We start from the raw sequence: 26,735 nt of genomic DNA, 5'->3' as shown, positions 1-26,735 counted from the left end.
CAAAGCAACAATAGAAGAGCAGAGCCCAGAACTGTTACAAAACCAGTTTATTCAAATCTAACATTAAAATATTGCAACCTATGCACGGGTACCCTCAGAGGGATGTACAAAAACAGGAAGTCAGCTACACATACATTTACCCTTGAACAAAAAAGATTTGCAAATACATGAGAAAAACATTTAAAAAATAACTTAAACTGGGGGTGGGGGGTGGGGGTGGTGTAAGTCACAAAACTTTTTAGGATGCCCACAATCGTGCAACTCTCATGTGGCAAAAATAATAACATTCTTGGCCAAGAGCTCAACATGCAGATGAAGGAAAGGTCTGAATATCCCTTTTCTTTGTGGAAACAGTGTTCCACATCAGCATCAAAACCTCCGTTTATTGGCTGGTGAATCACAGCAAATGACTAGTCATCAACCAGGTTAATTTTTAAGTCCAAAATGCAGTTGGCTCTTCCTTCCATCTCCTCCCCACCGAAGCTAGAGGGGGAAGCTTCATACACAAAATATAGCGCACCCCTCTTTGTGACCCAGTCCCTATAGCACCCAGCAGATTTTCGCAGCTGGTACTTTTAATACCAGCAGAAACCATGATTTGTGAAAAAAAGATATGTTATCGCTCAACAGCCCACGTTTTCCAAGTATCACAGTAGAATCGTCAGACTTGGAATTAAAAAAGGTTGTATATTCAGTTATTGCTCCAATAATTTTCAGCTCTTCCAGAGTCTAAGTAGTGTATATGATAAAAACGGTCTTTTAAAAAAATTGCTTTGTGTACAAACCACAAACCGTAGAAAGAAAAAAAAATATTTATAAATATTAAATAATCAAATACAGTCCAATAAAAAAACCCCAGGGACAAGGTTTTTGGAAATTCTGAAACAGTGTTCAAGAGTGACCCAAATCATCTTCATCTGAAATACCTATATTAAACTGTTTTCTCCAGAAGATAGTTTATAACGATATTATAAAGAAATATATCCAAAATCTATCTTCGTATACATTTTACAATTTTTTTTTGTGCTATCACCAGCCCTAAGCAAGATTATACCACAAAGGCCGGTGGCACAGTGGTTAGAGTGCAGTACTGCAGGCTACCTCTGCTGACCGCCGTCTGCCTGCAATTTGGCAGATCAAATCTCACCAGGCTCAAAATTGACTCAGCCTTCCATCCTTCCGAGGTGGATAATATGAGGACCCAGATTGTTGGGGACAATATGCTGACTCTGTAAACCGCTTAGAGAGGGCTATAAAGCACTATAAAATGGTATGTAAGTCTTAGTGCTATTGCTATTTGAATGTATCAGGAAAATATCAACAACCAGCTCCTCTCCATCTTCACAAATGTAAGAAGTGGTTGCCAAGCTTCACAGAGACAACCCTCCTCCTTTCCTTTTTCTCTAAACTATAACTCCTAAATGTAAGCTAACAATGCTAATTATGTTCTTGAATAGTCGGGGAAGGAAATAAGTACGAAAGCCACTTGACTTTGGGCTTGAAGTTTGTTAGGATAGCAATTTGGCTGCTGTAAATAAGGGCAAAATCCTTCTATTTTCAGTTTTTGATGATTCAAAACCAGATTATTTTTATTCAGGCTGGATCTACCAAGCAACACATCAGGCTAGGAATATAGTTCCTAAAATCAGAATTACTGAGTCTCTAGCTCTCCTGGTCCTGAAAAATGCATGGAGATGAGTTTTAAACTCTTCTTTTTTTCTTAGTCCTACTCATGCCAAAATTTCTGCACAATCACATCCAATGGCAATGTTCATCCTTTGCATACAGTTCTACAAATTCCCAGATTCAATAATTGGGACACAACTGTTACCACACAGCACACTTTTTAAAGATCTCTTGCCTGCAGGAACTGGAGGGCAAAATGCACAATACAGTGGTTCCTTTTATATTATGCAATGTAAGGAATACAGTTCGTTCTGTCTGAATCTGGTTTTCTAGTTACTAGATTATATTCAGTTTTGCACATAAATACCATATACCTATATAAGCCAGATATCTGAGTGGGTACTACAAATCTTACCCAAATCAAAATTTGAATTTGGTATAGTTGCCAGAGAGAGGATACAGGTTGCATTAATGCTAAAACTGCTATAAATTTAATAATTGTACTTTTTCTTATGACACAGTACATTTGCTTTTGTTGCATTGGATAAATTTGTAAAAGAATGGAATCCTACTCAAACATTTCTCCATCTTTTTCAATATTCCTGTATTTCCCAAGGTCTACAAAGAATAAGAGAAGGAAGTGAAATAGTATAGCTAAGTTTTTCTTTTTTGTTTCTTAGGAGTTTGAACATAACTTCATGTTTAAGTTTGCATGCTGTTTAATGTCAACTTAACAGCACTTTTCAAAAACATGTCCTTATCAGCAATTCCCTAAGGGCAGCTCGTAGTCAAAACATGAAAACAGAATTCTGGATAGACTGAAACTTTGGCTGAAACTAGCAGGTTAATTCCTTTACAATGCAGAGCTCCTTAAAGCATATCTATATTTTTGGCAAGGAGTGATTGAAAAAAATAGTTAAGCCACTTGGCACCTCCTCACAGAAACACTTGGTATTACTAAATAAAAAACATAACTGCTACGAGGACATCAAGAGCTGAAAGAAAATATTTGTCATTTTTTTACTCTTCTGTAGAAATGACAAGGAACCACTTCCAGGACTTGCCTTGAATTTTTGCTAAGAATTTCAACTGGAAGGGAATTGCTTTTCAAGAAAAAGGGAACTCAATATGCCTTTGGCAGCATAGAAATGGTCAGTGTGGATATTGTATGGGTTTTAGGCTAGCTTCTGTTGCACAAAAATTTTATAATTCATTAGACAGAAAAATCAGAAGTCAGCTATGTATTTAGAAACTGATTTGGTATGCATGAACCACTCAGAATTTTAAACTAGGTGAACACAGCAGTGATCAGATAGTTTGACAGAGAAAAGACGGAATATCAGTATTCCTTCTTCAGCCCTTTCATTTTTCTGATAGCTCTGAAGGAAATAAAATTCTTTTTCTACAACTAACATGCCAGATCAAACTAACAATCTTCTCATAAAGCTATAAACTTTTGTGAAATTACTGATAAACCAGAAGAGCTTTTCTTTAATCTGTAACAAGCCATTCCAAAATTTTCAAGCCAAGAATATCTGAAACTGGAAACAAAAGTCCCGGGACCAAGTTATTGGACTAGCTGAATCTGTATAGAATAGGTAGCAAATCAGAAAAAAAATTTACTTTGGGTGATTTTAGCTTTGAATTTTATCCCTAAGACCTGAAATCTGATTTCAAGGACATTATAATTATATTATTTATTATCAATGGAGCCAACATACTTCACAACCAATGATAATAACTTATCAGGTTATTTAGCTGATATAGGCAACTTTGTAAATTTCTCTTTAGACAAGAAATTCATCCTGTGGCCTACATAGCAAACATCATTGCAACTTTCTATATCCAATGACTTAATCTCTCACTCAGATTTATCTCTGCTTCTGGAGACACAGCATCTTCTTCAGATAGCCTCCACTGTCCCAAGTTCCTAATTTTCCATGACAGAAAAGTTGACATCCTGGAAATGGCACAACTCCCCCATCTTTTGTCCAGTGGCATCCAGTTGCTGCATCTATTTTGGCTATTTCCAGAGTTGCTTTCAATTATTGTTGGGTTTGTTTATTTCAAAAGCTAAATCATTTACAGTTAAAAGAAGACCTCTCTAATTTCGGTTCAATGTTTTGTTTGAATACCTTGACTTAGTTTCTGCATGAACACTGCAGGATCTTCCCTGTGTTAAATGGTTTAGGATTCTTAAGGCAGGTGTTGAAGAAAAACAAACGTTTTTTTAATCTCCTAGAAAATGCAATCTTGATTCTTTCAGGTGAAAATACACAATCTTTGTCCTAGAGTAATAAAATACTAGCAAAAAAGCTGAATTCAAAGCAAAGTCCATAGTGGAAACTGAGATGTAATCTAGCTCACCCATAGCTCCCTTTGATCAGAGACGCTTGGATTTCTAGAGTTTTCGTCACTCAACAGTTGTCAGTACAATTGTTGGAGGAAAATAAACTGAGGTTCTGAATATCCCGTGATGGAAGATCGCAGAAGTGTGTCAGATGGGGAAGACTGACCATCCGTGACAGGCAGCAATACCTGATGGTCCTCTGTTCCAATGGGCAGAGGCAATATGTCTGAAGGCTTCACATCAGCAGATTCCAGCAAAAGGCTTTTCTCACTTGGAATTGAATCTTGCTCGCTGAAGGAAGGGTCAAGTGCAATGGAATCCAATGGGTTCTCAGAATCTGAAAAGTCAAACAAAGCCGAAGAATTAGTTTTGAAAACAAAGATCTACTGTATTTTTCACATTATAAGATGCACCTGACCATAAGACGCACTTAAGTTTAGAAGAGGAAAACAAGAAAAAAAATATGGAGCGTCAAATATGGAGCAGCAGTGTGGTGAGGGCGGGAGGTGGAGCCTGAGAGGACCATAGAAAGGTGTCCTCTCATGTGCCAGCTCTGCCTATTGATTCCTGCACTGTGGAAAAGAGACAAAAGAGGTGGGCAATGACAAAGATGGAAGAGGCGGGATTTAGCACTGTAAAATGACCCCGCCACGGTGGCCCAGCTGCTATTCACCAAAGGACCGGAACCGATCCACCATTGGGACCCCTGAGGTAATACATGTCACAGTCTGTGATGCAATATTCGCTCCATAAGATGCACAGACATTTTTGCCCCACCTTTGAGCGAAAAAAATGCATCCTGTAGGGCAAAAAAATGTGATATTTAATATATACCATGTAACATGGGCATATTTGATATATACCATGTAACATGGGCCCAAGGAACATTATATTTATGTTATATTTATTTTATATTTACAAACTATAGATACAAAATAAGTATATCAAACTTCTTAACCACCCATCTCCCTCACAGAGGAGCTCCGGCCAGTGTACAATTTAACCAATACAACAAAACATTTCCACCAAATAATTTTAAGATTAAAAATTTAAAACAGCATTATAAAACTGCAAGAGATGAGAGAGATTGAAGATGGGGAGACTAAAGAGCTGTTAAAACAGGCGAGGGGAGGGGTCCTCACGGCAAGGCTATTTAGCTAGGTTTTGACCCCTCTGCGGAAAGCCAAGAGAGTAGCGGCTTTCCTGACCTCTGAGGGCAAGATGTTCCACAAAGCAGGGGCGGCAGCAGAGAAGACCCTCTTCCTTGACCTAAGAAGAAATTCTCTGACTGATGGGGTCCGTAACATATTTTCCCTGCCTAAACTAGCGGGAAGGGCTGATGTGATATATAGGGTTTTACAGGTAATGACCAACATCTAGCAATGCCTAACACAGCAATTAGCTTCTAGATTTATAAAGATATTTTTAAAAGTTGTTTCCCTTTCTTTCCCAATCAACCCCCATAATACTTAGCTATCAGAGCCACTGGCACTAACAAGAATTAGACTGCAACACATTATTTATTTGAGTTATATCTTATCCTTCATTCAGGAACTCAAGGCAGCATACCACAGTGCTCCTTCTTCTGTTTTTCCCCACAGCCACGTTCCTACGGGAGAGGTTGAACAACTGGTCTCAAATCACCCAGTCAGTTTCGGTGCCTGAGGACTGACTAGAACCTGCAGCTCTCGGGTACCAGTCTAAGACTTTAACCACTGAGGCACACTGCCCCTCTTTTTAAAAAAAAAGTGTTGAGGAAAGGCTCTTCTAGACTTCATCAAAAAAGGACAATCTGCTGGAGTAGTATAATTTTTCCCTACAAATAAATTAATACTTTCCACCTCATAGGCATTTATTTATTTAGGCCAGCGATCCCCAACCTTTCCAGCTTTGTGGGCCACTTGGAGGGGAGAGGGAATGGTTACACGCGAGTGCTAGTGAAGACGCGCGCAGTTCCATTTGCACAAAGGGTGGACAAACGCGCCTGTCGTACAAATAAGTGTTATGCTCACTTGCCCACCGGTTCCATGGTCCAGTTCCAAGGCCCGATAATGGGCTGTGGCCTAAGGGCTGGGGACCCCTGATTCAGGGCAATGCACTGTTAATTTCCGATAAAACTAGAGTTTGTAATTCACATTTTATTTTTAACAGTTCCGGCAAGAGGTCATAAAGGTCTATCCACTGATGACTGAGATCCCAGTTTCAAGGGGAAAACAATTGCAAAGAGGTGGCAGGAAGACGAACAATGTCAAAGCAGTATGCCTGAAAAGTAATCACGTCTTTGCAGATTATTAAGCCTTCAAATGACTGTACCTAAAAACTACATTAATTGTATTGTCTTCTGCACCCACCACAACAGCCAGAAAGATAGCCAAGCACCCATACTGTAGCTGAGGGATGTCTGACACAGATATCACCATAAATCTTCCAAGTATTTGATTGTTATGCCAAACCCAGCACTGGAATAATGGATTTTTGTAAGAACAATAAAGGAAAGGCATGCAATTAATTTTTACAAGTTACATGAGATTCAGCCCTGCGTAAAAAAAAGCTAATGATTAACCTAGGTAAACAAACAGTACAGAGGGACAGGGAATCGTTTCAACTAAAGAAAAGCAGTACTGAAAACGTGATGCAACACTCCCATATTTTCCTGCCCATTTATCCTTTCCTGGTTCCAGTTTGTTTTCTTAGTTTCTTTCAGTATTTTATGCAGGGATAGATTAACAATAGAGAATGTCAAGACGTCACTACAAAAACATCCAGCATTTAACTTTGTTAACTTAAGAGGACTGAGGTACAGATTCCTCTGCTTGGAACAGATGAAGTAAATGCCTTTTATCTAGGCCCGTGATGGAGAACCTATGGCACGCAGAGTCCTCTCTGTGGACATACACGAGCTGTCGCCCCTGCTCAGCTCCGCCGCGCATGTGCGCGTGCCTCCTGCTGGCCAGCTGGTCTTTGGTTCTGCCGTGCATGCATGGGGGGGCAGAGGGCATGCATGGGGGATGGGGCTCATGCACGGGGCGTGCACGCATTGCATTTTGGGGGTTTGCATGCATGCGCTTTGGGCACTTGGTGCCAAAAAGTGCCATCTCTGATCTAGGCTATGTAAGCTTTAGGTATTAAAGTCAGCACTTACCCGAATGAACTTTCAATTTGTGTTTCTTTAGGTTCTTGATATCTGTATAGGAGTTTCCACACAGCTCACAGATAAATGGTCTTTCACCTGAAAGCAAAATTTGTAGTCAGTCCCCAAATTCCAATATAGATATTTCAACAGGAAGGGAGTGGGGAATGAAATCACAATTAGCAATTAGCAAATGAGCAATAGTATAGCATTAAGCAACATTTCATGCGTAAATAATGGCTTTGCTTCAGATTTCACCTGTATGAGACCGGAAGTGTTTGTTAAGTTCTCCTGAAGAAATGAAGCTTTTGCCACAAATGCCACATATATACGGTTTCTCTCCTGCAGAGAAAATAAAGGATAAGTTATCAGAAAATGCTGCCTTTCACCTATACTCTAATAGAGGCAACATAGTCTCTTTATGGTACATAGGTAAAGGTTCCCCTCGCACATATGTGCTAGTCATTTCTGGCTCTAAGGGGGTGTGGTGCTCATCTCCATTACAAAGTCGAAGAGCCAGGGATGTCTGAAGACGTCTCCGTGGTCATGTGGCCGGCATGATTAAATGCCGAAGGTGTCCAGAACGCTGTTACCTTCCCATCAAAGTGGTCCCTATTTTTCTACTTGCATTTTTACATGCTTTTGAACTGCTAGGTTGGCAGAAGTTGGGACAAGTAACAGGAGCTCACTCTTGTTATTCGGAACTAGGAATTAGAACTGCGAAACTGCTGACCTTTCTGATCGACAAGCTCAGCATCTTAGCCACTGCGTCCCTTTTTGATACATAGAATGGTCTTAATCAGATGCCTGGTCTCCAAATTTTTTAGTCTGTTATACTTTCCTCCCGAGGGCAAAAGACACACGAATCCACGTTTTGCCTTTCAAAACTTCCCTTTTTATAGCTACACCAGCCCAGTAAGGCCTCCCTGGTTCATTTTATTTCAGGATTACCTGTATGCTTTCTTGAGTGAGTGATGAGCGAACTTGAAACAGCAAACGTTTTCCCACAGGTGTCACAGACATAAGGCTTTTCTCCCGTGTGTCGTCGCACATGGTAAGTCAATGTGCTTGCTTGTGCAAATCGCTGCCCACATCGATCACAGACATATGGCTTCTCTCCACTGTGTTTCCTAAGGTACAAAAGCAAACACCTACTATCCATGCCCTGGTGGCTTTTCAGCAAACAACATCCCTCTTTAGCCAAATTTCAGGTGATGCTCATTCACTCACCTGGCGTGAATTTTTAGATTACTTGAAGTTGCAAACTGCAGGTTGCAGGCATCACACTTGTATGGTTTCTCCTCTCCGTGATGCATTCGGCTATGGAAAACAAGCTGGCATTTCTGAATAAAACCTTTGTCACAGAGTTCACATTTGTATGGCTTTTCACCTGCAAAGGGAATTAAGATGTTACTTTAGTCATGCTTTCTAAAGGAATTTTTATTTTCCGTTCTGGACAAAAATGAATTGTGGACAGAGACAGGGAGATATGGCTGAATTTCAGAGAGTGGGCAGGAACCCATCTGGTGAGATCATTTGGACCCTAGGAGAAGTCCATCTCCTTGGCTGATGACACTCTTTATTCCAGCTTAGCAGCACTTCGATTTATTGTCAGTAATAGATGCAATGGAGAGATATGTTTTTCTTGATTATCCATAATAATTTAGCAGTAATTACCCATGTAATGCTGATTTTTTTTTTTTGCCACAAATCAACCCCTTGACAAAAATGTTCAGGAGTTCTAGATATTGTCTTGCTGCTTGATAAATGCTGAACATTTTCAGGTGCTGTTTACTCCACTGAGTTTTGGAATGATTACACATTTAAGAGAAAGGAAGAGGTACACAGCAGAGATTGTGTGTGTGTGTGTTCCTTTCATGATTTCACAGTTGTTTATCAAGTCAGATTTGACATTCCAAGTTTATTTATGTATTCATTACATTTATATGCCATCCATCTCACTATCAAGCAACTTTGTGTGGCTTACAATGTCATAAATAACAGTATAAAACAATTAGAAGGTTAAAAACATTGGCTATTAGAAGTTAAAACACAAAGTTGCATCCTATATACTGCAAAGACAATTCAAACCAACAGAGTTGTTAGTTCTAGAAGATTGCACAACAAAATATACTCTTTAGAAAGACATGGTTTAATTGTCACATAATCCTCATCAAAAAACCCCAAAACAATGAAAGGAACTGTGATAATCTCACACTGTTACTTATTAAGATTTTAAATACTGTGAGCTGGAGCCACATATTCCATACACTTTCATAGCAAACATTTTTTAAAGACTGCCAGAAAAAAACCCGGGGGGGGGGAGAACTACTGTGGGTTTTCTTTTATAGTGATCAGTCTGAAGGATTACAACAAGATTCCTTTTCTGGCGAAGTAGAAGCTTACTGGTTTACAGGCAATATGATTCCAAAGAAAATGATTTTCCGCACCTCTCCTTCCTCCTAGCTGTCTTCAGCTTTCAGTTTTAGATTCTGGGCATCTATCCAGCTAGCACCTGGCATGTCTTTCCAGCCAAGCAACATGACCTTGGATGTCTTCTCAAAACACTGACTGTGAAAAACGAACCCTTCTTTCAACTCACAGAGACCTAAGAAGGACATTACTGTATTCCTTTTCAGTCTTTTTGCCTCTCTCCTATGTTTCCTGGCCTGGGGATTCCTTGCCTTAGCATTTAGCCAACCCCTTCTCTTGTCCAGCCCTTGCCAGATATTTGGCAGGACCAATATAAGAGCTCTCTCTGTTTCTTATTTTAGCACTCTCTTTTACTGTTAGCGGATGTAATTTTGGCTGATTTGATGCCTGAGCTGGTTTTGTGACTATTGCTGGACCAGATCAGGAGTTGGCACTTAATCACTGTTCTTCCCACCGGACAGGGCTTCCAAAACCAAGCAGAACAGGAGGCTCATTCCTTGACTAGTCAATGTCCTCAGAAGTCTGACCGTTCCCATTACTGGATTCCCATCTTTCTGATAACACTGCAATTCCCATAAACTTCAGCTGCTACTTTAAAGCTGAGCTGCCAGGCCTCTGGCTGTTTCCTCCTTATTGAGCCCCATAGCATAAAATGTACGTACTCCTATCTTCATCTGAGTCCTTGGTTTTCTTCCCAAGCCTCTTCCTCCGTGTTCTTCAGCCTTCTTCCACTAGCTCTCTGCCATACCAAACCTTCAGCGACCACTATGTCAGCTACCACTATGCTATCAACACATCATCACCCAGTTGCCACCCAACTTCTCTGGAATTAGCCTTTTTAAAAGCCTTTTTGCCTCACACATGACCTGCACAGGTGTAAATGTTTATGTACAAGACGAGTAAAGGGTGATACTGCAAGGCAACACAGTGCTTTCTCACAACTGTTTGTCACATAAACCATAAGATCCTCCATTTTTTTTACAATTATGGCGAAACACAAACCTACTGTTTACATCAAAGTAGGTCTGCACTGTCAACCATAACTTGTGCACCAGCAACCAGAAACCATTTTGTTTAATAAGATCTGGCAGAAGCTCAAACCATGTTTTTGTATTGTGGGCATTTTTTTCCTTTCCTTTCCTTTTAGTTTTATAATGTCCCTACCTAAATAGTCCTGGCAAGAAACAAATATTACAGAAAGGGGAGAAGGCTCTAGCTCATAAATCAGTAGATCAGTTTATCAGGACAAAGTGATACATCTAGTTGGAAAATGCCCAAGACTGAGCTTTCTGCTCACAAATTATATTTGGTAAAATCTTTTCTCTCTCCTAGCAGCTTATAGAAGCAACAAATACTGATATATCTAGTTTCATTTGATAGGGTATACCTACTTCCTTAAAAAAAAAAAAAATGAAGACGAAGAACGTTCCTGAATCCTACTTATATAACTGATCACAATAGCAACAGCACTTAGACTTATATACCTCTTCCAGTGCTTTATAGCCCTTTCTAAGTGGTTTACAGTGTCAGCATATTGCCTCCAACAATCTAGGAAAGATGGAAAGATGAAAGTTGGCAAAAGGGAATTTATTTGAAAGATGGGTGACCTTTCCTGCTCACGGTGAAAAGATGTAATTCCCAAACCCAAATAAACAGCCTACCTGTGTGAGTTCTTACATGCGTTTTCAGCTGGTTGCACTGGGTAAAGGCCTTGCCACAGAGCTGGCACACATATGGTTTGACTCCCTTGTGAATCCTCATGTGCCGTCTCAGACTACTAGATTCCGAAAATATCTTCCCACATGTATTACACACTGGCTTGGCCTTGGGGTATTTCTGATCCAGGTCTTCTCCCGAGCTCTCCAACTGATAGGAGTTCTTGTCACTGGTAATGTTAGATAAGCAGTGCTCTTTCAAAGCACAGTTTTGACGTGGTTTGCCTTGTTTTGGTTTCACGGCCATAGTCTGCACAAGGATTTCTTGAGCAGCAAAAGTTTCACTCTCCACCACAGGGGTAAGTTGCAGTTCAGAATTATCGCTGCCTTGGGCAGCTTGTTCTGTTATCTCAGTGGCCAATTTATTTGCATCTAAAAACATCTCCATAGCAGAGTTTTCTGCTACGTCACCTGGATATTGTACTGGCTTGCTCGGTGGGTGTTTGGGAGAACTGAAAGCCTTTTTTCGTTTTTTGGGTTGGACAGATTTTTTCCCCAAGGCTACTGTTAAGACTGGAGATTGAACTATATCCACCGAAGGGGCATCTGATTTCTCCTGGTTATTGTAGTCACGAAGTGTTAGCAGGCAGGTCTGTTGGTTCAATGCAATATTCCCAGTGATACTAGAAGTTTCTGTAGAAGAAGGATTAGCAATAAAAGCAAAATCTTCCATTTTAATTTTACATTTAGTGACTACTTCCTCCACTTTAAGGTAGTCGGCAGCCTGGTGAATTTCTTTAACATTCCAACTGCAAGAAAAACATACATAAAGAAAACTGATGGTCTTAAAAATGCATGAATATTAAATTAAGAAAACAGATACAATTTTTAAACAAGATTTTTTAAAAATCTAGATCAGATATAAGACTTATGCTTCCTTTTCCTCTTTGGAAATGGCCATTAAATCACAAAAAATAAGCATCAGCCATAAAAGTTATGTCACTGCTATATAATCCCATTTTACCAATCAATTCACCTGAACTATATAGTCTAACACTGTTATTCAGATGGACCAAATCTGATACTGGACTGTAGTTGACATAAAGCATGTCACAACAGAAGTACTGCCACATAAAAAATATGGTAAATATTAAGACATGAGAGCCAATGCTTAGATGGACCACTGGGCAAATTTTAAGCCTGAAAATATTGAATTCAGTTTAGCCTATGAAAATGTGCTGAATGGAAAATAATCACCAACATTTTTTACATATCACCGAATGATACTAACTGAATTATTCCTTCAGTCACCTCTGTGGAGAGGCAGGGTGATGTAGTGGTTCAAGTATTTGGACTAGTCGTGGGGAGATTTAAATTCTCTCTCCCTTCAGTCATGGAAGATCATCAGGTGACTTCAGACCTCCTCACCTGGTGGTCCTCGTGGGGACAAGTAGGAGGAGCAAGTACTATTGTTGGCTTCTTGAATTATTGTACAAAGACAGGCTATAAATCTAATATCTAAATACATGACAAGCGGTATCAGTTCTAATTCCTTGTAACAAGCTGTTGTCATACAATCTGTTAAGCTGTTGCTTGTTATGACACTTGAATCAAAAGACATTTCCCCCCAACTTCCTTGCTTAATACTGATTTTTTTTAAGTACGCTACTCATATAACAGAGGATTTTTGTACCATGAAATGAGGAGCCTGCAAATTGGATTAAACTAATCATCATGTGACATTGCACATCACCTTGCCTATACTAGTTTCCTCTTCTGCTCCTGCCTGCTTTATTTCTGTGACATCTTAACTTACATTGTATTGTATACCTTAAGCGAGCATTCTGTTTCATTCTGTCTAGTATTTCCTTTAAACACTAAATAAATATCCAGCCATACCTATCAAGTTTTAAATCTCCTGTGTATATGAATTCCAAAAGTTTCTGAAATCCATCAGCCTTCACTTGATTCTGATCCAGAAATATATTACTCTCTGAAGTGTCCCTGTAAATAGCCCAAAAGTACTCGCTAAAGGATGCAAGAACATTTCGATGAGCTTTGAACTGGAATTCACCAATGATGATGGTGCAGTCACAAAGGAAGCCCACTTCACGCTGCCTGTTTAGACTTTCCAGTAGATTCTCAGAGTGATGGGAACACTGCATTTTGTGTAACGATGCACAGTTTCTCCCCTTTGGCCTGAGAAGAAAAACAAATATATAAGTATCAGGGTTCCTCGTTCCAGCAGAAGGAAAGAAAAAAACACAAACTCATTCAAATATTTGTCTCTATCTACTATTTTTGAATTATTTAGACAACAGAATCTAATTATTATGAAGAAAAGCAAAATGCAAAACTGAAACTATTTCATTCGCCAAATTCAACATCCCCACGGGTGCTATAGCTCACAAAAAACATTTGCTGGGGAAAGATGTTCTAGAAAGTATGAGCATTCAGTTTCCAAAACAAGCAAATTTAAATCACATCAGAAAGGAAGCAGGTTAGATACTATTTTAGAATGTAATAAGAGATTTTTAAAACTGGACTCTCTTTTGGCTTGCCAACCAGAGGCTGAATTGGATGGGTGTCCCATCAGATTTCCTGCATCCTCAGAGCAGGTTTTCCCCACAACCCCATGCATGTATGTTTGGCAGAATAAATTCAAGAAGCCAAACTTAAAAAGATATATCTCAGTTGCAGAGCTCAATTGAGACTCTTCCCATTTTATGCACAGGATATTATATCCCACTCCTCAGTGTCTTTATGTAGGGATACAAAGGGCAGAATATGATTTGGAGTGCCATCTGCAATCCCCCCCAAAGACATCCTTTTCGGTATTCTTAACAGGGATGCATAGAGGTAGCTTCTTTATTTATTACATTTATTGGCTGCCCGTCTTACCCCAGGGTAACTCTGGGCGGTTTACAATATGAAAAAGATAAAATTATACAAATAAAATATGATATGCGACCCTAGCTGACAGATGGGGAGGGAGGGAGCAGGATGAGCAAGGGAGAAAGGTGGGATGTGTTATTAATCTAATCCATCTACACAGAGTGGAAAGTTGGACCAGGACTGGAGAGACCCAGATTCAAGGGACTCCCAAACTTCCATTAGAGAAAGTCACTGGGTGATTTGGGCTCAGTTGCCCTTCCTCACCCAAAATTCCCTAACAAGGCTGCTAAGGGGTTTCTTCCCTGTGCAAAATGCATGGAACCCCCTAATAACAAATACATTGGGGTGGGTGGGTGGCAGTTTTGGAGCAATTCTGCAAAGTGGCATCTCCTGTAAGAAGAGCAGAACACAAACTGGCACCAGCATCTTTTCGCCTGAGGATTTGGCTGAGGGGGTGGGAGGGGGAAGAGCTCCCTCTGGTTCCAAATCTGACCTCCCCAAATGCCGGGTCCCTCCTGTCACTCACGGCCGCCAACTGGGATGCCTCCCACCCACTTCTTTTCCTTGGTCCTTCGGATTTCTCTCCAGCAAGCCCGGGTGTCCCTTCTCCTTCCTTCTCCTCCCCCTCCCCCGCCATCCAGCCCAAATGGTTCCGACCTAGTCCGCTTCCTTTTCTTCTCCCCCACCCCTCCCCTCTCTTCAGAGTTATAGTGGGCAAACACACCTGGCAGGGGTGGCAACTCGAGCGGAAGAAGCTTCCGCTCAGGGCGCCATTTTGTGATGATGCGGGTTGAATCCGCCCTCTTTGGTTGGTGGCGGGTCAAGGCTCACTTCCGTTCGCAGAACAATTCCAGCCAGGAAAGAGTGGCGGTGGCTGCGCTTGGAATCGGGGCGGGGCTTCATTACGTAGTTGTGGGGAAATGGGCGTTTCTCCAGCATAAACTACATTTCCCATGATGTCTAGCGCTATAAATTATTAATTTTTAGGGTGGGTGCGAAAGACTTTGTAGAGACGGATGGCGTGAAATGTACTTGTCCTCTGATAAACTGGAAATTAAGTATATTAGGATTCACTGGTCTGGAATGTCTATAGTAGATCTAGGCAGGAATGCGCATTAGCCACATAAAACCATTACTCTTACTTTTACGGCGCAAAGTCGGAAACAAAAGTAATAAACATTTATTTCAAAGCCGCACGGTTGCAATATTAAAATGTTGAGGTGCACCGTCTTTTTTTAAGTTTTCTTTTTTAAAAAAAAAAAAAAGTTACCCCTAGCCGCTGGGAGCATGTGTATTAAATATTAAAACCAAATTTATCGCAACAAGCTGAGAGAAAGTCCATTTTTAAGCAATTTCTGTCCATTATAAATAAAATAAATTAAAAAGAAGTACCTTGATGTCTAAATAAAAGTCGTTTTTTGAGATTAAAATGTTTCCGCCCGGTTTCGAACCGGGGACCTTTCGCGTGTTAGGCGAACGTGATAACCACTACACTACGGAAACTGTTATGCCCAACCCTTTGGAATTATTTTCCTTACACTCCTTTACTTTTATTATACCTAGGTATCCTCAAGTAGAATTTGAGTACAGCAGCATTCAACAGTGAGACCAAATGTTTATTCACAAAAAACTCTAACTAAAATATAGATACTGCAGTCCCAAATGAAGATTTCCTCTATCAAATCATGCTGCTACACATCTATAGGGTAATGATACCTAACTGGGTAATGAAATGTCTGCAAGCAAGTAACCCAGCTCGAAGAGTAGTAAATAACAATTCACAATTCAACCTTGAGCTACGTATATTCACAACTATAGAAAAATTAACATGCTTACAAAAAATAATTATTACATTATCCTCATTTTCTGTTCTTAAAAACCCAGTTACTTATGACTTGGTAAAAAGGACGGATTATTAACTTGATAAAAAGAAGGGATTAACTGTTATTCTGTCACTCCTTGAGACAATTGTTGAGAATTAAAACAGTATAAACGAGAAGTGGTAGGTTATATTCTATAAGACCCTATAAAATTAATTTTAGAAAAGGACATTATAAGATGAGCATAAATGCCAAATTGAACACAGCGGGATTTCAGGGGTGAGCAAGACAATGGGTTTGATGGATGATTAAATGTAGATTCTTTTTCCATGCTTTCCTTTCTTTCAATTAAGGAATATAATTACCATATCACCCTTATTTCCACTTGGTTTCCAGGTGAGATCATCTGAATGTTAAAATAATATCTACAGAATATAACTTGCCCAGATTTTTCCCTCTCCTTCCTGTGGTGAAGTTAGTTGAATTTCTTGTTTCCTAATAAATAGAGCACTTTAAGTATCTGTAACTATTACAAAGTAAGTACCTGTTCCATCAAAGTAAATAGCACCATTACACAAACACAACAGGTGTTGTGGCAGGTGTTCCTCTCCCTCTTCAAACTTGTGGGAGTGGGAACCTTGTGCCAAAGCATAGCCTCAATCTTCCATTTTAAAAAATCATGAATTGTTTCCTACAAATGTTAGGAAGAAGGAAAAAAAATTGTGCCCGCATGAAAGATGTTGCAAGTCCCCATGGTTGAACTGAGATTTAAAAGATGACGCATGATATTCATTAGGATGATTCATATGACATGCATATTTATCAAATTATTTTGTTGTGCAATTAATTCAGTTTTCTTGGGGCATGTGGCATACTGAACTATAAACTCACTACAAAAACCAAGCTCCCACAAACGCTCTGGGCTAAAAGAGGGTTTGATACTTATGTGGGAGTAAATCCCACTGGCTTCAATGGGGTTTGCTTCTGATTAAATTTGGGATGGGAAGCTGATGAGTTCCAGATTTCCCTTATGATTGTTGGCTGAGATAGACACAGCCATAATTCCAAAAATTTGGAAAGCTACAGCTTTCTCCTTCCTGGTGTAATATAAAGGATTCCAATGAATACAATTCAGTCATTGCTAAGTGATCGATGGGTCACAAGTGAGGAAAAAGTATTTTTACATACCTATTACCCCACTTTTAAGTGGTAAAATGTTTCAGGCATGTTAGTGCTTGCTTGCCATTCTTTGCCTTTCAAATGGAAAGATCATTACATTTCTTTGTCTTACAAACTGGAAGAAGATTGTTTGAGTGAAGACACTTCTGTCACCTGTTTATATGGGGCTATACACTAAATATAGAATGAGGAATTTGCTGTACATTACCATAACACATTGCTGCCCTAGTCCTGGAGGGGGAATAACTCCTTCTTCCTGGAAGAGAAGATAGTTTGGCCCACTTCCCCAATCCCTGCCCAGACTCTATGCTTCTTAAACATTCCCCATATCATTGTCTTGCCATCGTCTTTCTCCAAAAGCCAAATAAAAACCCACCAGAATTCTTTTGTGGGTATGTTATATCAGTAAACTTATTTGACCAATTGACCTTCTATCAAAATAGATCACTCCCTTTTATCAGATCTTAAGAGCTCTTTGTTTCAAGGCACAACAATCTTTGAATCAAGATTGTAGATCAAGGAAGATGTACTTTGAAGTCTTTTTCACCAAATCCTGAAACCCATAACAATTGGCTGCCATGCAAGTTGGGAATTGTCACTTCAACGGAAAACTGAAGGACTTCAGACTAGGAGAAGCAGATGTATTTCTTTCACTCCCCAGACTTATTGGGAAGATAATTATGAAAATATCTGCTTCCCAGAAACATAAAGTGCTTACAAAGAAGGTGCCACAGGTCTAACAACCTGGTTGTCAACCAAGTATTTCATTAAACAATAGAGTCCTCTTCCAATGAGAAGCAAGTGGTGGGTGAGATTCAAGCTCAAATTATTATTTTTTGTTATCCTTAGCAATGCTGGGGCTGCAATTCCTGAAAGCAGCAATTCTGTGAGCGCAGCTTCACAACTAGGCTTGCTATCCAGGTCCTCTGCCAGAAGAGCCTGGGAGAATTGGAATCAGTCAGAGGAAGGCCAGATATGTCCAAAAAAGTCAAGAGGGTGGCTGTGACCATATGATTAAAGCTATTATCTGTTTTTATATGCAATGCATTTTAAAGGTAGGTAGAACATCCATAGCACCATTGCAGCTATTTTAGCTCTTTTCACTATAGCCTGACACTCCCAATGAAAGCAGTAGTACTGATGCATTTTAACTCTTTTTAGTGCAGGTTGACTCATTTTATTTTATTTTTATTTTTCTGTTCCATTATCTGTTAGTTGGTTGATCTATTTATAGATATTGGCTAATTTCAGTACATAAACTTCCTAGATTCATTCCTCCTGAAGTAATTGTCTTGTTTCAATTATTAAAATAAAAACCATTCTTATCCAATATTAAGCTTGCATCAGCCCTACACGCTCCACAATATCTTGGGCTCAGTAACAAAAACTTTAGACCTGGGGAAGAGGGATATCCTGTTCGGCCCCAACCATGTTTGGGTAAAAGGACACCTCCCCATTAAAAAAATATCTGCCCTGGTGGTTCATGCTTAAGTCACCCTAGTGAGAAATTGGAATGGTTGGAATGGGAAGTGTCAGCTTGTGTTATGTATCTGGGCCTTTGGTCAAATTTAAACAGTTTCCCATTTAAATTACATGTCCCCACAAGAGAAAAGACTAACCACAACTGGACAGTTCTCGAACCATGAAATAGGCTTCACTGAGGAATGCAGAATCACTGTATTCATCCTATCTTATCCAAACATCTATTCAAGGCTTATAAAGCTTTGCTCAGAAGGTATCATAGCAACATGGAGGTCACAATAGCCCGAGCAACACCTGTCTGGAGAGATTGTTAGCCTTAATCTTTCCCCAATATAAGACAAGCTCACTGAGGGTCACTGCTCTGTGCAGGAACCAGAACCATCAATAAGGGATGGGTGAGCTACCACCAGCTATAGTTTTAGACAATGGCTCAGGCCTGCTCAAGGCTGGTGTTGCTGGAGATAAGGAACCACGTGTCATCTTTACCAACTTGATAGGCCGTGCCAAGGCCAAGTCTGTAATGCTCGGTGCTGGCCAGAAGGATTTCTACATTGGAGATGAAGCACAGGCCAAGAGAGGGATCCTCTCCCTAAGGTGCTTTAGAAAACACTGGGGAATGTAAACCATAGGGGATGAATAAGAGTTAACTGGTCAGAAAATCATCTTAAAACTGTTTACTTAGAGGAGGGAGTAACTTCAGAAAAAGGAATCCTAAGAATTAAAGGTTGAAATGATGATGTAAGAGAAGATGAATTTACATGAACATAATTTTAGGCCGAGTGAATGACATCTATAGTACTGCAATGGAAAAGGGCTATTCTGAACAATAGAACGTCAATTTGATGGACTAATGCATTCTGTGATGATTGACAGTGAGTTCTGCCTTGGATCCATGTAATTGGATATTAACTCCATAATTGGCAGCAGTTGGCAGTCTTTCAGATTGGACATGCTGGTTGCACATACTGCTGCTTGGAGTTCAGTGTCTAGAAAGGTATACGTTGTCCATTCAGGTGCTATTAAAAAGAATTAGATGTACCTTCGCTGGTTTTTGGAGGGCAGTGAAGGCTATCAGAGATTCTTCTTTATCCACAAGAATAAAACCCTGATTTTCTACTATACTACACCATAACAGGGTCACAACTTCTCAATCTATGGATGGGAAATCATCAAGAAATGCCAGAATTAATATCAGAAACAGAACAGGTTAGGCCAGGGGAAAACATCTTGAAAGACTATGGCAAGGCATTTTTTAATTGGTGTCTTTTACTGAGAGTACTAGATGAAGGAGGCATAAAAAATGTTTGTACACAGAAGATTACTTTCTTCAGATTGCAAACACTTTTCAAAATGGGAGGAGGGACTTGCTTGGTGTACATCATATTTAATTATTTAATTTGTCAAACGCAAGATTGCTTCCTTTCCTACTATCTTTGCAGTTTCTATCCAGATTATCCAAACTATGATGGGTATTTTTTCCCTTATTTAATTTAACAACTGTCATGCTTCTTTGTCACAATTTTGTATTAACATACCAGATGTTAAGAATAAAAATCAGCTTGGGGTATGCTGTTAAAATATGCCCGCTTATGTAAAAAGTTGAGGTTCAGTTAGAGCATTGCATAGTACTTAATTAAGCATAACCATGGTTTAACTCTCTAGTTAGGAACTATAATAAAAATATGTGGCATGCATAATTACCAAGTCAATTCATTTCTTTAAATGGCCTAGTTTGCAAAAAGATTCAGAGCTGAAGACAAAATGTCCATAGTCAAAATAGGTGTATTTTGTGTGTGTGTGTGTGTGTGTGTGTAAAGCCTAATAGATGATTGTGTCTGCCAAATTAGGTACAAATTATTCTGGAAATGTCATTATCCATACACACACACACACACACACACGGGGGGGAGAGAGAGAGAGAGAGAGAGAGATTGTAGCAGGTAGTAGGCCAAAGGAAGAATTCAAAACCTTTACATACTAGGTATAGATTAATCATGATCCTCTAGGAATGGACAGCAAATAGTCTCAGTGTCACTGAGCTGAATGAGTTTCTATCTTTCTTTATCATTGACCAGGCTGGGTATCAAAGTCAATATTTAAATATGCATATGTTGTCAATTTCTGATCTACAGCAATTGATTTCACAAAGATTTTTCTAGCTCTGTTGTAATGCATAAAAGAAAATCAATTGAAAATACAATAATTTGTTTTAAGTTTCTATATATAAAATGTTAGTGTAGGCCCACTTCCTACCAGGAATAATTTCAACTCACAAAGCTTATTGATAACATTCCATACATAAAGATGTAAATGTTGTGCAACACTTAGTCTGCTACAGCTTGCAAAATTTAGGAATAGTAATTAGAATGATAAGAAGCCCCAGGTTCCATTCTCTAGTTAACTAAGGAAGCACCCTGAATGACAACCAATGGAACAGATTGCCCTTGGAAGTTGTGGGAGCATCATCACTTGAGACTTTCAAGAAGAGATTGGACTGCCATTTGTCAGAAATGGTGTGGAGTCTCCTGCTTGGGCAGGGGGTTGGACTAGATGATCTATAAGGTCCCTTCCAACTCTGATTATCTGCCATCTGACTCTGGCCAATCATTACTTCTCAGCCCAGCTTATCTGAGAGTGATGAGAATTCAGATGGAAAAGAAATGACTATACACACATCATCCCAAACTTTTATAGAAGGAAATGAGGAATGCATATCTAACAAAACTATAAACGGAGTGTAACTAATGTTAAACAACTACAGCATCAAATCTTCCACAGAAGAAGCATTCTAAGATTATAAATTGGGAACCATGAAAAGATATTTGGAACTGAGATTTTATATGGAAACACGTCCTTTGTGAATTTTTAGAATTTTGTCTGCCCCAGTTCAAGTTGTTTTAGATATGTGCATGCTTCTTTAATTCTCAGTTATATCCAACAGATATCCAGTAGAACATGGCATTGTCACTTCCTGGCCAGACATGGAGAAAATCTGGAAGCATACTTATGAGAATGAACTGAGATTAAACTCTGGCACAAGGCCTGCACTGATCACCGAGGCACCACTTAACCCATTATCCAACCGTGAACAAATGACGAGGTTGCTCTTTGAAAAATTTGAGGTTCCAGCCCTCTACGTGGCCATTCAGGCTGTGTTGGCCCTCTATGCTGCGGGTCTCACGACAGGCTGTGTGATGGATTCTGGGGATGGGGTCACACATACTGTCCCAATCTTTGAAGGCTACTGCTTGCCTCATGCTGTTCTCCGACTTGACCTGGCGGGCCGGGATCTTACAGATTATTTAATGAGAATCCTGAGAGAAAGTGGCATTGCCTTGGTGAGCACGGCTGAAAGGGAAATTGTGAGGATCATCAAGGAGGCCTTGTGTTATGTGTGCTTAAACCCTGAAGAAGAAATGGCCAAACAACCTACTGCAATAGAGAAAACATGGAAATTGCCTGATGGTCAGATTATCAAAATCCACAACCAATTGTTCCGCTGCCCAGAGACCCTCTTTCGCCCATCTAACATTGGCATGGAAGCGCCAGGAATCGATAAGCTCTTATTCAATACCATCATGAAATGTGACATTGACTTAAGGACCACTCTGTACGCCAACATCCTCCTTTCTGGTGGCTCCAGTCTCTTTCCTGGGATTTCAGATCGCTTGACGAAGGAGTTGATTCGCATGGCTCCCAAAGACACTGAAGTCCTGGTCCAAGCCCCTCCTGACAGGAAGATCTCTGTCTGGATGGGAGGATCCATTCTTGCTTCTCTCTCAGCCTTTCAAGAGATGTGGATTTCCAAGGAAGAATATGCTGAAGTTGGGCCTAACATAGTACACAGGAAGTGCTTCTAGATCCCTGTGGTACAGAAACATTTTTATTTAAAAAGCTGTGGGAAGAACGTCACGAAACACTTGGTGAGATTTATTGCCTCACCTTTTTGAAAGACAAATAAAGGTAACAATTCCATGGCTGCTTCCTTAGGCTATATTTCTGTAAATATCCTATAATACAGTGATTCACTTAATAACTGTGGCAAGAAAGAAAGGTCCTAAAATGGAGCAAAACTCACTTAAATGTCTCGCTTACCAACATAAATTTAGGCTCAGTTGTGGTCGTATGATAAGGATTACCCTGTAATAATTCACAGACAGCAATACTTTAAAGCAGGAGTCTTCAAACTTGAATGCTTTAAGACTTGTGGACTTCAACTCCCAGAATTCCTCCTCCAGTCATGTTATCCCAGGAATTCTGTGAGTTGGAAGTCCACAAGTCTTAAACTTGCCAGGTTTTAAGACCCTTGCTCTAAAGTGCTATGCACTATTGCCCTTGCTGGTTTAGATTAAGGCTGAAATGGCATAACAGAACAATAGGGTAGAAATGGAGGAACCAATCCTATTCCCTCTGCTTCCCAAACAAAGACAAAGAGGAATGCAGAAGTTAGCATTTGTGGTCTACATTAAGAAAAGAAAAGAAAGGAAAACAAACCTTGTTCATGACAGAGCTTTCTCACACTTTAATCTATTTTGTTTTAACTTTATTCCAATTATTCACAACATCTTGGGAGAGTTGATAAGGTGGCACAGGAGCGCTGTGACTGGCAAATGTTTTTTTTCTATCAGCTGATAACCTGATGGAAAACAGCAAAGCTTAAAGGTTCAACCAACTATCACATTTGCCACACACAAAATCAGGACACTACCATTTGGCAGGGAGTCAGAACAGACTTAATGGAGGCAAGATGGGGGCAACCAATTTTAAGCCAACCTTGTTTTCTATCCACTCAAGAATGGATGAGAAGTGATTGGAGTTAACTGTCGAAAGTTGTCAGAGGCAAATAAGCCATCTAGCAGCATCTACTGGCTGAAATTTCTTTTGAAGACAAAACAAAGTGTTTGAAAAGCATTTAAGCAGAAATAGGCAACCTTTGACTAAGGGCCTGGCAAAATTTGGGATTGGGGTTGAGAACTGCAAGATGGGGAAAGAGACACATCATATATGTTAGGATTAGACTTGATGGGAAGTTCTGTGCTGTGTCTGTTTTTAAAACTGTGATGTTGGTTTTAGGGCTTAATGTTTAATCCCCAAATGACAACAAGACACTTTCAGTTTCCATTTTATCAGAACAGGTTTGGGAGAACCATAAAGGGTGACTTAAAAAGCTCATATAGCGACAGACAACCCATCCTTACACAACAGGATTGCAAAAGGAAGATGGGATTGCAAAACCCTTCTCAGTTTACACCTATGCCTAAAACTGAGACTCGGTAACTTTTCATCCTTTCTTCCCAAACTCGGGAAACTTTTGCTCGAATTTCCTGTTGTTGCCATATGTTTCACAAGAGAAATATGGCAACTCTATGCTACCAGTCTTTTCCAACCTTGGCAAATTCGTAATGCGTGGTTTTCAGTACCCAGGATCCCTCAGCCAGCACAGCAATTGCTGAGAAGCTGGGGAATTGTCCATACATCTGAAAGTTGAGACAGTGGGGAGAAATATCCACCTGGTTCAGTTCCAAGCCGGGAAAAAGACACTAGAAACATGGGAGGCTGATTGGCAAGATGGTTTAATGGTGAAGCGTAAGCACATGGGTGGTTCTAGGCAGCTGACCACATGGAGTTGAGAATGAGAGGTATTTATATCTTCTCTTGGGCTTTGAACTTGAGCTTCCTGTTCCTGTGCAAAAACATGTATTCTATTGGTTGTTTTAGGGGTCATAGCTGGCTCTGTGGGTTGTCCCAGGTTTGGCTGAAGTTTGGAGGGTGTGGTGCAACTGAGATAATGCAATGAAGGAGCTTGTGTTCGGAAAGGGTATTGGACAATTCCTTTTATGGCTTAGGGCTAATCTTACTTACCTTTGCTCAGACCTTGCTGCAGAGGATTTGCTTATGAATAGAGCTAGCTACGGTATCTCTTTATCTCTTAAGTGCTGGCATCTGCTGAGGGCTTTAAGAAAGGTGGGGGCTATTAATAGTGAGTCTGCTTCCTGCCTGTAAAAAGAAATATGTTTCCAAGAAATTATAATATTCTGCCTTTTCAGTATTTTGAGAAATATTTTAACAAGATATTTCATTCTTCTAGAAGGGGGGTCTTCCCTCAGTGGAGAAACACTGACACTTTCTGAAGTTACACCCTTCACTGTGCCAGTTGGTGCTGCCTGCTGCTTTTTAAAGAAATCACTCATTTTAACACCTGCCTTTTTTCAATAGCTGAACTAACTGATACCAGCTTTTCCCAGGCCTGATATTGTAATCCATCACTTCTATAGAAGTCTGGATTTTAGGTTTGCCATAGATTAGCCTTCCCTAATTTAGCACTGTAGAGGACTCCTGGATTCCCAACTTCCAGAATCTCCAACCAGAGAGGAAGAGAAATCAGGCATTTATACTTCCATTATGCCTACAGACACCAAGGCTAAGCAAAACCAACTTTCCCTCCCCTCATCCCTTCATCAAAACAGGAATCTGGTGGCACTTTTTCTCACTAACGCATTTTATGAAAAGTCATAAACTTTCCTGCCCTGCAGCTCTTCATGAGATGCTACATCACAGTATTCATTTATTTTTTTAACAAACATGTAGAACTGTCCTTCTACCAGAAGAAACTCTGGACCAGGAACATTTTTTAAAAATATTGGCACAGTAACGCAGAGCATAGCAGTGCATTATATAGAGGTGTTTAGCATAGCAATGCATAGCATAGCGGTGCACAGCATAGAAGTACAGACCATAGTGCACTGCATGGAAGTTCATGGCATAGAAGAGCATTGCATTACATTGCGTTGTGCTGCATTGCATTGCATTGCGTTGTGTTGCATTGCATTGCATTGCGCTGCATTGCGTTGCATTGCGCTTTATAGCATTGCATTGTGCTACATTGCATTGCATTGTACTGTGCTAGAAAGGGCACTTGAAACAAAAGGGCACGAAAGCTTATGCTTTAAAAAACGTGTTATTCGGGAGAAGGAGGTTCGTGTCTACAGCAGACTAACATGCCCCTCTCGCGATTTAAAGCACGAGCATGTAGAACAATCTTGGCAACTTTAAGATGTGCAAAGCAAAACCCGGGATTTTCCAACCAACGTGCTCTGCAGGAAAAAAAACTCAAGCCCGGGCAAGTTCCGTTACAAAAAAAAAAAAAACACCACACGAGAGAGAAAAAAAATCTGATGTCGTCACCCTCCTCGCACCAATGAGAAACAAGGCATTCGCGCTCGCTGACCAATGGGACTCTGCGGAGGAAAGGTATTTAAACTCCGGAGGCGGGCGGAAACCGGCAGCGGTTGGGAGGTTTCCCTTCTTTACTAACCCTAACTCGCTGTCTCCGACGGCGGCTGGCCTCGTTCGCTGTTTTACTCGCTGACTTTCAGCGAACCGAAGCTCCGAAAAAACGTCAGCGATTCGGGGGAAGCCTCCTCCTCCGCCAGCCGGCCACGTGTCCGTTCCCTCCTTTCTCCGCCTCGAGCGTGCTCGGCTTTCGAGCCGCGCAGCCGCCCCCGCTCGAGGCCGCGGTCAGCTTGGTCCGGGCCACTGCTGCCGCGAAGGGTTTGGCCCTGCCCGCCTCGGGGGAGGCGAGTCTCACCGAAAGGCGGAGGACGGCGGGGAAAAAAGTGCTCGCAAGGCCCGGGCGTGAGAGCAAATACGGGCGGCGGCCCCTGTCCCACTCGCCCCTGAGTAGTGGGGTGTGTGGCGGGCGCCGTCCGGACATGCCAAGTTCGGGGAGAAAGGGGAGAGCTCCGTGTCGTCCAAGCAAGCGCTATGGCGAGCGCCAGCTCTCCTTGGGTTGTGCAGTTAAACGCTTTCCGGGCATGGCGACGACGGTTGAACCGGCTCAACCATTGGGGGGGGCGGTAGTAGTAAGGGGGGCTTAGCGCTGATTAGGCGGCGAATGCGGCCCTCAAGAGCAACGTAAGGAGGCGAAAGGAGTGTGCCGCATCCCGGGGACGTACTTTATGTCCTAGGTGTGAGTCCCACAAGTGCCTTTTCAAAAAGGCAACTGGACTTTTTTTTTCCCTCCCTTTAAGGTCTTTCGCTTCTCACCCAAGAAGCTTCCTCAGCTCGCTGAAGTGTTGAGGAAGTGTCTTGGATGAGCAGCGAACCGTCAAGGGAAGAAAAAAAAAGTTGCCTTTTTGAAAAATCACTTTAGGGACAACCCTGAT

The 26,735-nt window shown here is 40.7% G+C and overlaps 2 protein-coding genes and 1 non-coding gene across 7 annotated transcripts; 1 reads left to right on the top strand and 2 right to left on the bottom strand.

Annotated features, from left to right (window-relative positions):
• Window positions 1-29: 29 nt before the first annotated feature.
• Window positions 30-14,906, bottom strand: MYNN (myoneurin). 5 transcript variants are annotated; one of them, XM_026705790.2, is made up of 8 exons: window positions 14,814-14,906; window positions 13,094-13,393; window positions 11,201-12,003; window positions 8,337-8,496; window positions 8,058-8,236; window positions 7,365-7,448; window positions 7,119-7,205; window positions 30-4,313 (listed from the first exon to the last, which is right to left on the bottom strand). In XM_026705790.2, exons 2-8 carry the CDS (start codon window positions 13,357-13,359, stop codon window positions 4,054-4,056), a joined length of 1,839 nt encoding a protein of 612 aa, XP_026561575.1. In that variant the 5' UTR covers window positions 13,360-13,393; window positions 14,814-14,906; the 3' UTR covers window positions 30-4,053. The 5 variants fall into 5 exon arrangements, with proteins under 5 accessions (XP_026561575.1, XP_026561578.1, XP_026561576.1 ...); XM_026705793.2 differs by having other exon boundaries at window positions 13,269-13,393; window positions 14,814-14,837; XM_026705791.2 differs by having other exon boundaries at window positions 14,583-14,815.
• A 613-nt stretch (window positions 14,907-15,519) lies between these two features.
• On the bottom strand, window positions 15,520-15,592 carry TRNAV-AAC (transfer RNA valine (anticodon AAC)). Its single transcript has one exon. It is a non-coding gene; the product is annotated as a tRNA-Val (tRNA).
• Window positions 15,593-18,961: 3,369 nt separating this feature from the next.
• On the top strand, window positions 18,962-22,430 carry ACTRT3 (actin related protein T3). The gene is made up of 2 exons (XM_026705794.1): window positions 18,962-19,164; window positions 21,512-22,430. The coding sequence occupies exons 1-2, from the start codon at window positions 18,962-18,964 to the stop codon at window positions 22,428-22,430; spliced, it is 1,122 nt and encodes a 373-aa protein (XP_026561579.1).
• Window positions 22,431-26,735: the final 4,305 nt, after the last annotated feature.

This window comes from Pseudonaja textilis, chromosome 4 (assembly GCF_049901715.1).
Source record: "Pseudonaja textilis isolate UNSWEBS1 chromosome 4, rPseTex1.2, whole genome shotgun sequence".
Lineage (NCBI taxonomy): Eukaryota > Metazoa > Chordata > Lepidosauria > Squamata > Elapidae > Pseudonaja > Pseudonaja textilis.
This window is presented reverse-complemented; position numbering and strand designations above follow the sequence as displayed.

Bases quoted from the DNA above. Each gene is read 5' to 3' on its own strand.
- MYNN (XM_026705790.2), bottom strand. From the start codon at position 13,359: ATGCAGTGTTCCCATCACTCTGAGAATCTACTGGAAAGTCTAAACAGG. The intron at 7,449-8,057 runs GTAATCCTGAAA...TTTTCTCTGCAG, and splicing joins TCACTCAAGAAAGCATACAG to GAGAGAAACCGTATATATGT. The intron at 7,206-7,364 runs GTGAAATCTGAA...TTTTGCTTTCAG, and splicing joins ACACTTCCGGTCTCATACAG to GTGAAAGACCATTTATCTGT.
- ACTRT3 (XM_026705794.1), top strand. From the start codon at position 18,962: ATGGGTGAGCTACCACCAGCTATAGTTTTAGACAATGGCTCAGGCCTG. The intron at 19,165-21,511 runs GTGCTTTAGAAA...TATATCCAACAG, and splicing joins AGAGGGATCCTCTCCCTAAG to ATATCCAGTAGAACATGGCA.